Source organism: Vigna radiata, unplaced genomic scaffold (genome assembly GCF_000741045.1).
Source record: "Vigna radiata var. radiata cultivar VC1973A unplaced genomic scaffold, Vradiata_ver6 scaffold_235, whole genome shotgun sequence".
Classification (NCBI taxonomy): Eukaryota; Viridiplantae; Streptophyta; class Magnoliopsida; order Fabales; family Fabaceae; genus Vigna; species Vigna radiata.
The window spans coordinates 14,965-27,244 of NW_014543118.1; the positions used below are offsets into that span (position 1 = coordinate 14,965).

Sequence of the window (12,280 nt, forward strand, 5' to 3'; positions counted from 1 at the left end):
GATGAGGGTAAGAGAGGATGGATGAGAAGCTTGGCATTGACTCTCTTGCTTAGAGAGAACTTGTGTGTTTGAATAATTTGCACAAGTTAATAGGATAGTCTTATTTAGAGTTGATGGTTAGTGATTGTCTTTTGTTTGTTGGTTGTAGATAAAGCTTACGAAGGAGAGAGATCAATTGGAAGCAAAGTTCAACAAGTTAAGTCGAGACTATGCAAAGGTGAATATTTATTTGATTTTGTCGTTTTAACTTTTTTTTCTGTATGTATATCATTTGTCAATGCTCTTCAGAGATTTTTAACTGTTGCCGTTGTTTGTGCTAGAACTATGTGCAGTTTCCTAATCCCTTCCTATGTTTTACATTTCTTTGAGATAGTGAAATGTTATTGGGCGTTTGTTTCAAGTATCAATCCAGAAAATAGTTAAGCAATATTAGCTTCTTGGTTTTGATTTTGCCTGGCTCAATATTTTGTTCAATTGTGTCGTTAGTGTTGCATAGCGTTAGGAAACCAGAAAAAAATACTCAAGTATCTGAAAGCTCAAGCGCAAAATTAAAAATATACTCATATTGAGATATCAACAACCTGAATATTCCCTCAATCCATTCAATGTACCAGACATAAACTGGCAGCTTATCCCATTTGTTTAACAAACTCACCGTTTCCCTTACTCTCTGATAGGTACCAGTGGATGGACAAAGTAAAAAGCAGAAACAACGTATTAATTTAGGAAAGTTCAGTTCTGAGTCAGTGTGATTTCAAATTCTTGAATTCTATTGCAGTGAGAAATTGCAGAATATAATACAAGTTCTAGGCAATTCAAGAGTGCCTAGTCTCTCCCACAAGTCATAACTAATTTTCCCCATACCCCATCTGACTCCTTCTATTTTCCACTCATGCATCTTCCCCGTGATACCCACATAAACATTTGCTTTAGATAGCACCTGCTCCACAACAGCCCTTGCAGTTTTTTTAAATATATGTCCTTTTGGTTATGATTAGGTGTGGTGCTTCTCACTGTCCTGCATTTTTCTCTTGGAACTTCTCACATAAACTTTAGTGACACAAGGTCTTTAGGTCTACATTCACTCTCCTCCTTCAAAATCCACCTTGTCCTCAAGGTGAAATTCTGGTAATTGCTCCTTGAATTCATCCAATGAATTCCCATCAATTTTCACAAACTGGAAGGTGCTTCCATTTGACAAAAATCTCTAAATTCCCTTTGTCATTCAATCACGTAGTTTGTATTTCTTTTGGTTGGATTTGAAGCTCCCAATCTCTTGTTAGGAATGAAGGAAGAGGTTAAGCTGTACTTGGTTGCTGCTACAATTTTTTTCGTTAGAGACATGGGGTATGAGATGGACATCACTCCCTTCAGGCAATTTCAGTTTTGTATGCTGCAGCCCCTCTTATAGGAGGTTTACGGGGAAAGGGGGGACAGTTTTTGGAGTTGAGTTTTGTAACTGGAATAATCTGGTGGGAAGGAAAGTGCTCCTTTGTATCTTTTGTTGTGTGATTGGTGAAATTGGAGAGGTTGAGATTTACTTGTCTTTGTTCTCTCTGGAAATAGTCTTAATTCCTAACAATGCAGTTTTTTTAATTATTAAGATTTGCAAAAAGTAGGCCATGATTAAAGGTTTAAGTAAAAACCAAGACTTAATGGTTGGCGATTCCAAGAAACTCCAAAATTTCCCTAATCTTAAAAGAATTCCATGACTTTGCTATGGGGGCCACTCAGGATATTTTTGAACTTCCAATCACATTTCTTGGCTACTTTTTTGAGAAAGAATGAAGAAAAATATACAATAGTATGTAAGGGAATGTGTGATATGCCAAAGGATTAATTACTAGGCTTTTAATTCTGTAGGGTTATTGCAACCTCTCCCAATTCTTATACATACCATGTGGGGTGAGGGGAGAGGGGCTGGCCAAGTATAATGGCGCTGGATACCATTTTGGTGACTGAATGTGATGGCAACCTCCTTGAGCTAGGTTGGGTCAAAGTTTAGGAGGAAGCAAGGAGATGGTCCCTATGATGGATATGGTTGTGGAAATGGGTGGGAAAGGGGTGACATGTTTTGAAAATGATGGTGGTGTGGTGATAGGATAGAGATGGTGCGTAGATTGAAGGTTCAGGAAGAGGTTAGGCCAACTCCATGAAGTAGGTGACTAGAAGGGCTTCTGGTGTTGTTCTAGTCTTGATCAAGGAAGAGTATGAGCATATTTTGGCAGCATAACATTACTAAATTCCAAGATGATATACAAGGGTGGAGACACCTCTATTTATAGGCCAAGGGTGTCTTCTTCTTACCCTAAAAGCATGATCTCCCACCTTTGCTCTCATTGACCAAATGTGAGGCCTTCTAACCTCTCCAATGTTGGGAGGACATGTGGCCACTCACAAAACACAATCCTCTTCATTTCTCGAGTGCCATAGGGTCACTACTAAAAGTAAATCCTCTCCACTCCTAGGATGTGGCTACCTTTTAAAAAGCAAATCCTCTCCAATGAAAGCATGACACTTGGCACACACTTTCCACTTGGTTTGGATATCTAACTTAGGAAATATCCTATGCTACTTAGGCTTTAATACAAGCCTTAATCAAACCTACACTACATGGCCAAATACAAGGCCATGTTCTTCAATCCATGCTCCATGATGGCTCCAAAGGTGGCCCACAAGGTAGAGTTGGTGTCATCTTCATGGATGGCTTCCACTCTCTTGAAAGTGCTTGACAATGGCTAGGGGATTTGCCATCATTTCCTCCCTCTTGAAAAGATTTGCCTTCAAATCTTCAACATGGAACAAGGCAAACTTCTTTATCTACTTTGGAGTTTTGTGTACCTCTCCACCAAGGTCAAATACCCATTTTATAACACAAAGTTAGAACAAATGTTATAATAGTGAGTAAATGAAGAATATAGCTCCCAACAATGATACACCTTAAATCAAATGAATGATCAAGGTCTTGGAGAGTAGAAGCATCTTTGAAGCTTTTATTTGCCTTGTGTTGGATGTATATGTTTGAAAGACTATCCATTCCAACACAAGAGTTAATTTTTAGAGATATGTGTTAGGAATAAAAGAGAGTAAGTTAGACACGTGTAAAGAGAGTAGTATGTTTGTTAGAAGAGAGAGGGTATAAATAATAAACAGAATAGGGGGAGAGGGGTATCAGATAGTTGTTGCCTTTGGTATAGACTGGATCGTTCCAGTGGAGGAAGATTAGGCTTCCTTGGGTGATTCTTGTATTCTGATTCACTCATACACCATTAATACGTACATACATACTTTTCCATTCTTTATTCGAGAGTTGTGGTGAGAAGAGGGTCTCGATTAGGTTATTCGTATAAAGTAACCTAACAAATTGTTCCGACCTGCCGGATCCAGATTGAAGGGGAGAAGAGATGGAAAACAGGGCATTGGAAAACAGGTTGAGTGCATTGAAGGGACGATTTGATTCCATGAAGGCGACATTCGAGGAAATTCGAGCAGAGTGGAGGGGAATGGCTCGGAACGCAAATGGCGACCATGGAAGACGAAACATTAATCGCGACCATGGGAGAAGGAACCAGCGTCGGAGCTCCGAAGGAAGACGTAATTTTGTCAATGCTGGACGCGGGCCACGACCGTCGGAAAACTCGAGAGAGGAATCGGAAGAAGACAAAGGAGAAGTTCGACGCAGTCAGAGGAAACGCGTTGAACTACCTACGTTTGAAGGTGCGGATCCCATGGGCTGGATCGCACAGGCAGAGAAAATCTTCAAACGCCAGAGCGCGACGGAGAAGCAGAAGATGACGTTCGTCTATAGAGATGCATGGAGAAAGGTTTAGCGAGCTTTTGGTTCTGCTTCTGGCGAAAGAAAACCACGCATCTGACATGGAAGAGGTTCACCGATGATCTAACACGGAGGTTTGGCGGACAAAATCGGGACACCGTTGTTGAGGAGCCGACAGCGGTGCGAAAGAAGGGGAGCGTCGACGAGGACATCCAGGAGTTGGAAATTCTGGTGCTACAAGCATCAGGGAAAACAGATAACTCCTCAATTTCTGTCTCGGTTAATCTTGGAGCTAACATTATAAATCGTGGTGGGACTGCAGGGAAAGGAGGTACGATAAGGGGAATATGTAACTCAAGCTCGGAGACAGTTGCGAGGACGGAGACGTATCGAGCATCGTCGGAGGTAATTGTCGACGCCGGCGGAGGGCAGGAAGACGAAGAAGAGGTGGTAGAGGAGGGTTCCAAAACCGAACAAAAAACCATGGAATTATCTGTATTATCTGCAGGTGGTTTAACGCAGTCGAAAATAATGAATCTGCGAGGTTGGGTAAAAGGGAGAAAGGTATTAGTGTTGATTGTCAATGGGGCGAGTCAAAGCCTTATTTCCACCCGATTGGTGGAGGAACTGGGGCTGAAAAGTGAGGATGTGCCCCCTTATAATGTATATTTAGGTGATGGGGCTGCCTTGTCTAATGATGGAAACTGCTGGTTGTTATGTTTGACAACAGATAGTTTAGCTGATGCTGGATATCCAGGTTTTGCTTCACTGGGTGATGCGGTTGGTAGCATGACCATGACAAGAATCAATTCAAAACATTTCTTGTTTTGGTTCAAGTCTCACACTGCTAAGGAAGTCAAATGGGGAGGTGATTACAAAGCAATCATGCAGAGTCTCAGTCCACTGATTCCACCCATATTTTCTTCTTATGAGAGTGCTTGCTGTTCTGAATGGAATGCAGCCATGGAAAGGCTAACTGGTTGGAAAAGAGATGAAGTCATAGGAAAATTGCTTCCTGGGGAAATATCTGGAAGTTTTTGTCGACTAAAAGGTCACGGTAACCTGACTAATGTTATGATTTTAATATACTGTGGAATAAGTGGCCAAGATTATGAGAAGTTACCATTTGGATTTTTTGATAGAAATGGAGAATTTGCTCAGAGTGTTATAACAACAAAGAAGAGAATTGATGCTGGTGGGAATATACTTGGCTATTTTTGCTTCTTGCAGGTTGTAACGTCAAATCTGAATCAGTTCTCTGAAGAAGACAAGCCAATAAGCAGAGAAAACAATTCGGAATCTAAAGAGTTAGCGTATATACTACAAGAGATTGAAACCATGACTCTGTCTTGGAGCTTGAGCCAAGCGAAATTTGTGGAGGGGGAGACAGAAGAGAGTGACTTAACTCCCAATAAAAAGGGACTTGCAGAGGGGAGAGAGCTGCTGGAAGCATTGAAAGACATCAAAGATCATCTTCTCTGGACTTATAGCTTTGAAAAAGAGGTGACCAGAATGTGGGAAGTTAATAGAATCAAAGAAGAATGGAGGATTTTGGAGGAGGAGTTGCCACCACCTAAGCCTCTAGACTAGAATTTGGAGGACACGAGCTCCCTGACGTCAACCTTGAGGACAAGGTTGATTTTGAGGGGTGGAGTAATGTTAGGAATAAAAGAGAGTAAGTTAGACACGTGTGAGACACGTGTAAAAAGAGTAGTATGTTTGTTATAAGAGAGAGGGTATAAATAATAAACAGAATAGGGGGAGAGGGGTATCAGATAGTTGTTGCCTTTGGTATAGACTGGATCGTTCAGTGGAGGAAGATTAGGCTTCCTTGGGTGATTCTTGTATTCTGTACACCATTAATACATACATACATACTTTTCCATTCTTTATTCGAGAGTTGTGGTGAGAAGAGGGTCTCGATTAGGTTATTCGTATAAAGTAACCTAACAATATGCCATCGGAGTGATAGTTAAAAAAGAGATAAGAAACACTCTATTTCGATCTGTCACTATGGTGATTGGAAATCCATAAACCCTTGCTACTTCCCAGACAAAAGTTTCTGCTACATCTTGACCCATCTAAGTCACTGATCAGCCTTCCTGCATTAAAACTGCCCCAATTCCTTTCCTTATTGCATCTGTCTCTATCTCTAAAGTCTTCTCAAAATGTGGAACCTCCAGCACTGTATTGTAGTAGTCATAGCCTCCTTTAGTTGTTCAAAGGCTCTTTGAGCTTTTTTCCCCAGGCAAAGTTTATTTTCTTCAGTTGTTGTGTGAGACGCCTAACTATTTCCTTTAATTCTTCATACACTTTTTGTGGTATCCATTAACCCAAGGAACCCTCTTAACCCCTTCACACCTCTCTGTCGGTGCATATTTATTTTTTGTTAGGTCAGCTGAAACACCTTCTCTTTAAATCATGTGTCCCAAGTACTAACTTCTCTATGCTAAAAGAACACTTTTTTTTTTTTTTTTTATCAGCAAACAACTTACATACTGTGGAATATCTCTATCTCTAGCTGTGGAGTATCTTTCCCTTTTTCAAAAGAGAAGTATTATTTTACAATTCATTTTGGTATAATTTGTTGCTTGGAATTATGTTCAAATTACACTACCCTTCTCTCCATCCATTCTTAAAATTACTCCTTCCTTGTGAAGTGGGTGTTATACTATGATTCCAATTCGTTCAAGTGAACCTTTTACTGTGGTAAAACACTTATAAGTTTTCCACAGTCATTTCTCTGCTCTCCAGTAATTTCAATATCATGGACAACAAATTTTGAATACCATATTACTGATTTTAGGACTTAAGAAGAATAAATAAATTGTAAGCTTTGAGGAGAGGAGTGCAATTTTCTTAACATAAGGAAGAAAAGTCTAATTAAAGTAGCTTCAAGTAGAGGAGAGTTTGTACATTTCTTTCACTCACTAATAAGCTTAATATATCTTTTGGTTTGTCATGATTTCTAACTCAATGATTGGTGTGGAAAAATGTGTTTCCATGTATACAAAATTGCATTTATTTTACTTTTTTGCATGCTTATTATTTCATTTTAAGAGTACATACGTTGACTTGATTGTCAAAATGATTTTACTTTATATCTTTACCCCTTACATTTATGTAGATCTGACATCTTTTTTTTTTTTTTTTTATTTATGTTCTAGTTGGAGACTTTTAAAAAACAACTGATGCTGTCCCTAACTGCTGACAATGCATCGGTAAGACAGCCTAGCTATACTTATGATGGTTCCACTTGCTTTTGTTACTGAAAATTACCTGTATTATTATTTTCCTAAACAAGATTGTCTTTGCTCTTCTACAGCATGCTGAAGCCATAGATATTGGAACCTGTGATCAAGCAGTCCCAAAGGCATATCCTGATAAGGGTACTCTCTGTTCTCTCTCTACCTCGTTCATTATTTAATTATCAATTTTGAACGTATCACTTCCTGGTGATATGAGTGAAATGTCATAAGAGTGTTTGTTGAAAGTTATCTACTTGCATTTCTTTTGTGTATTGCTTGCAGATGATGATGGTTATACGGCACATCATTCATACAATGGGCCTGAAGATGTGGGTAAAACAAATCATGAAGGTAGATGAATTTTCCAGAGATAATTGATTCTAAACATGATAATCTTGTTGCTCAATTTTTAGAGTTAACACCATTTCTTCATATAGGTATTATACCATTCATATGAAATTACGTATGAAAGTGAACTTTAATAATCAACTCTAGCATTGGGATGATTTCTCTTCCACTTCCTTGAGTATTATTTGGCATGCTTTGGTCATCCTTGGCATGCTTATTTAAAGTTCTTGTATAGTGAGGACTGAAAGTTATATTTTTTAATCAAACTATAAACGTGGAAATAAACTGTTGTACTGGAAAATTAAGAATTTGGACTTTCTATCTAAAACAATTGAATTTAACTAGAAAATTTGTTTAATATTACATGCAGGATAATTCCCTTTTGTTCTGTTTTTTTGTTCCTATAGCTTCCAGGTATTCAGGGCAAAGGTTTTCTTTGACCCCATATATCACACCACGTCTTACACCAACTGGAACTCCGAAGGTGATTTCAACAGCTGGGTCTCCTAGAGGGTATTCTGCTGCTGGATCACCCAAGACAACTTCTGGTGCGACCTCTCCAACCAAACTTCCATATGATGGGCGTGGATCTCTCTCTTCATGGTATCCATCTAGTCAGCAGTCATCAGCAGCAAATTCTCCACCTCGGGGACGAGCAGTTCCAGGTTTAGATAATTTGTTGTGAATCTGATCTGTTTTCCCATATCACTAATTCTTGTCCTTGAAGCTTGTCATGTTTCTTTGCTCTTAGCACCTTTTACCACGGTTCTTGATTAAAATGTAATCCATCTTATGCTGCTGGTTATGGCTTTGTTTCATCTGAAGCATTAGATGGCCTGGTGTTTCTTTAATGTGTTTCAGTATTACAATATTCTCAGTTGTCATTATGTGTAAAAAATTGTTCAGGTCGCACTCCAAAGATTGATGGAAAGGAGTTTTTTCGTCAGGCAAGGTGAGTTCTTTCCCATGTCTTCTTAAACTATGACTCTTCAATTTTAGAAGCTTAGTTAGTTGATTCAATGTATCACGTTTTTCAGGAGTCGTCTTTCATATGAGCAGTTCAGTGCATTCCTTGCCAACATAAAGGAATTAAATGCTCAGAAGCAAACACGGGAGGTAAATGAATATTGAATATTTGTAGTGTTGTATTTGGAACTGAAACTTTTCGAAGTAATCATTGGTCCACTTATTCTCTGTTCTTTCAGGAAACTTTAAGAAAAGCAGATGAGATATTTGGGTCTGATAACAAAGATCTCTATTTATCTTTTCAAGGATTGCTCAACCGAAATGCACGCCAGTACTGAAAGCAGCATTGCTTGGTATTGTACGAGTAAGTATCCAAATCGTTGTTTATACCTTTTGTTCTTGCTTTTCTGCCACTATTTCTGCATCTTTTCTGTTTTGAATTGTGGATGAAATTGCACCTGTTTGCATGCTATTAATAAGGGGACGAAACTTGCAGACACTATTGGTACAGTTGATGTTGTTTTTCAATCATACTGGAGATTGACTTTGGAAATTTTCGTTTTAGATGCATTGTATATTACCAAGATGAGACTTCAATTTGATAGGAGAATAGCATCAATTATAACTATAGTAACTATAGTAGAGTATATAAGTTTTGTCCTTAATAAGGCAGTGACTATTGTCTTAAAAAATCTGCATTTTGTTGTCTGCTATTTTGCTACTGCTGCCTTTGATAATGTGATTTCACTAACATGACCTGATATATTGAAGTTCATTCCTTGGAATCACTTTAGCCACAACCCCATTCTCAATTTTGGGTATTTTTAATATGTAGATGTTAGCAATCCTACAGAGTAAATAAAAGACTTGATGTGATATTAAAATCTTGAGAATCTAATAAACACCCAAGCGCTCGTGGAACCTACCCCGTTAAAAGCTACTTATTAAGTAGTGAGAATTAAACACAAACATATTTCATCAAACATTTGATACTAATTGATGTGAGTTAGAGGCATCTCATAATATCCAACCCTATCTTAGCTCTAATTCCAAAAGCCCCAATGTTTCAGTGACTTTCTTTATGAAAGTTAAGAAATGATAATGTTAGCAGTTCCAAAATTTAATGAAATTAGAGTTGGTGTGGTATTGAAGTGATGAGGCGGATTATTCTTAAAAGTAGCATTTAGTTTCAAAGCAAACACATAGTGAAGGCGGAAGTTGTTTTCCTTCAACATTTGGCTTTAGTGGTAGATGCCCAATTTGGGTAAAAAAAATATCCGCATTTCCCATGATTTGGCGGGTTATGAGAAGCTATAGATGGATAGCTGTTTGTGTGTGATAACGTGATGAACTGTTAGAAATTTCATACAATGGATCGATTTGTTTGTTTATTTAAAAAAAAAAAAAATTCTTTGTAAAATAAGCAGATTTCTGCTTTGTTAAAAGTCAACTTTAAGATTTAGGGTTTAGGTATATATATATATATATATATATATTTTAAAAGTTGTTTATTTCATATATACTTATTTTAAGTAAATATGTTTTTAATTCTTAAAGTTGGATGTTAAATTGAAATTCATTCTTGTCTCAAAATTTGATATATTTTGGTGTTTAAACTTTAAAGATAAATTGATATAGTTTTTTTAATCTAATGAAATTAATTTTAAGTTTTTAAATGTCGTTTTAGACTAATATTTGAGTTGGAATTGAAATGTGTTCAAATGCCAATTTGAAATGTGTTTGACAAGTCACAAGTTTAACGTAATTGGATTATTAATTTATTTTTAAAATTTGGAGACTAAAATGTTTAAAGTCTGAGACATGGATGAATTTCAACTATGTTCAAGTTAGACTAAAAGTATATTTAACTCAAGTTTAAACAAATTGACTTGATATAAAAAAGAATCTTCTAAGCTTATTAGTAAAGAGATGCATTGAGCTCTATAGCCTTTTTCAATCTCGTATATGGGCATTAAACTAAACAAGGAAAAACACACATTTGCATTGTCATAAATTTTCACCACTCGTTTCATTCACATTAGTTGTATGCCTCGATTAATGATCAATACTAAGTTCTTAATGTACTAAACACAATGCCGTCTAATAATCTATTATGATTGTTCAACTGCAGTGATCAATTGTTTAATTGTCTGTTTTTCAGGTTACTGACCCAACTTGGGTTTCTTGGACATGATATTGACTCTTTCCTCTCTGATCCAACAATAACCAAAGTCAACCAAGGAAGCACTGATCTGAGCCATTGAATATATACTTCATCTAGGCCTCGCATTTGTGTTTTTTCATTCCCCGTTGCTTGTGTATATACAAACTCGTCATTTTTCTAAATGGCATGCACATATAGTTAAAATGCTGAGTGGATATTGCAAGATTTTGGTATATGGAAAAAGTGCGATGGGAAATTTTCTAAGATGATCTGCAAATACAAGTACCAGTCTGAATGTTGACTATTATTTCACTCTCGCAATACTAGGAAAAGATATTAAGTTGTTAAATTCGAGAGATTATGTCAATTGAGAGTCGAGTAAACTCTCCCAAATTTAATTTGTCAACTTGATTCTCGATTCATAAATTTATAAAAGTTTATTTCAAATAAAAAAATATGAATTATATTTTAATTCAAATAAGTTTACAAAATTATAAAATTTGAAATAAATAAAATTTATACATATTTTTCATAGAAATATTATAAAACAAATTTTTGAACTAGTATTATTAATTATGATATATTTTGAGACATAATGTTATAAGTTTTTTTATTAAATATTTTACAATTGATTTTATTGAATCTATTTAAAAAACGATAAAAAATGAGTTTATTTTCAAGTTAATTCGAAAATCAAATATGAGAATGTAAACTTGTCTGAATCAATGAATTAACTCGAGAATTTGATAAGTGTACAACGGTCGGTTTCCAGACGACCCGTCAACAAGATAATAAATCAGTCAACGCATCACAGGAGTGAATGATATCCAAAGAGAGGTATCATCAAATAATATCCAAACAGAGATATTATCAAATCATATCCAAACAGATATATGTCAAGTAAGTTTGTTTATATTTTATTCTGTTTATATTCTACTATTCTTATATCAAACCAGAGCCTATAAATAAAGGGCCAAGGACTCCAAACAAGGTACGCTAACGCTTACATTCTCTCACACTCATACTTTTACACCTAACTGAGTATCAACCCGGATTGAGGGTCTTCCTACACCGACATCTAACTTGATCGTCGGAGTGCCTTTACAGGTACCACCCCGAACCTTGGAACCTGACGGACGGTCTGAAGAACGGATGGCGAAGGAATTTGAAGATCTCGCACCAGAAGGAAGCAGAATCGCATAATCAAGGTTAGTGCTTTCGGTCCCAGAAAATCCCTATCGAAACATTTTGGCGCCCACCGTGGGGCCGAGAGACATCCCCATAAAAGCCATGAGGAACCAAGAAAAGAGCTCGGTATCAACGTTACTGCTTTGGATCAATACCAACACCAGAAATTTCAACAACAACATGGGTCATCATCTCTACACAAAATTTCATAAAAAAGATAAGTATCTTCTAAAAACAATTTACGTGAAAGGTCACAACCACTTTTTTCATTATATCATTATAAAAGGTATATAATGATATACTAAAAAGATAATAAAAATATATCAGGAAATCTTGGAAAGGTTAAACTGCTGAATGCCTAGTATACCGGCGAGAATCTTTTCATCAATATTTCAAAACTTATTCTGTTTCATGCAGATCCATTATTAATTGAANATCATGGTATTCAAAATTAATTTTGTTGCCCCACATAATTCCAATCAAGGTTCATTTATTCCACAACAAAATTTATTTACATTTATTATATATCACAACCAATTCCACTTATTTATATATTTATATAAATATATATATATATATATATATATATAT

At 36.5% G+C, this 12,280-nt stretch overlaps 1 protein-coding gene across 1 annotated transcript in view; it reads left to right on the top strand.

Moving 5' to 3' along the window:
• LOC106753150 (uncharacterized protein At4g15545) overlaps positions 1 to 10,813 on the top strand; it is a 12,845-nt gene extending 2,032 nt beyond the window's left edge. Inside the window, exons 2-10 of the mRNA XM_014634951.2 lie at positions 149 to 217; positions 6,943 to 6,996; positions 7,101 to 7,164; positions 7,306 to 7,374; positions 7,779 to 8,036; positions 8,278 to 8,323; positions 8,409 to 8,487; positions 8,577 to 8,701; positions 10,499 to 10,813. Coding sequence (XP_014490437.1) covers positions 149 to 217; positions 6,943 to 6,996; positions 7,101 to 7,164; positions 7,306 to 7,374; positions 7,779 to 8,036; positions 8,278 to 8,323; positions 8,409 to 8,487; positions 8,577 to 8,675 — 738 coding nt within the window. The 3' untranslated portion in view covers positions 8,676 to 8,701; positions 10,499 to 10,813. The remainder of the gene's footprint in view (positions 1 to 148; positions 218 to 6,942; positions 6,997 to 7,100; positions 7,165 to 7,305; positions 7,375 to 7,778; positions 8,037 to 8,277; positions 8,324 to 8,408; positions 8,488 to 8,576; positions 8,702 to 10,498) is intronic.
• Positions 10,814 to 12,280: the final 1,467 nt, after the last annotated feature.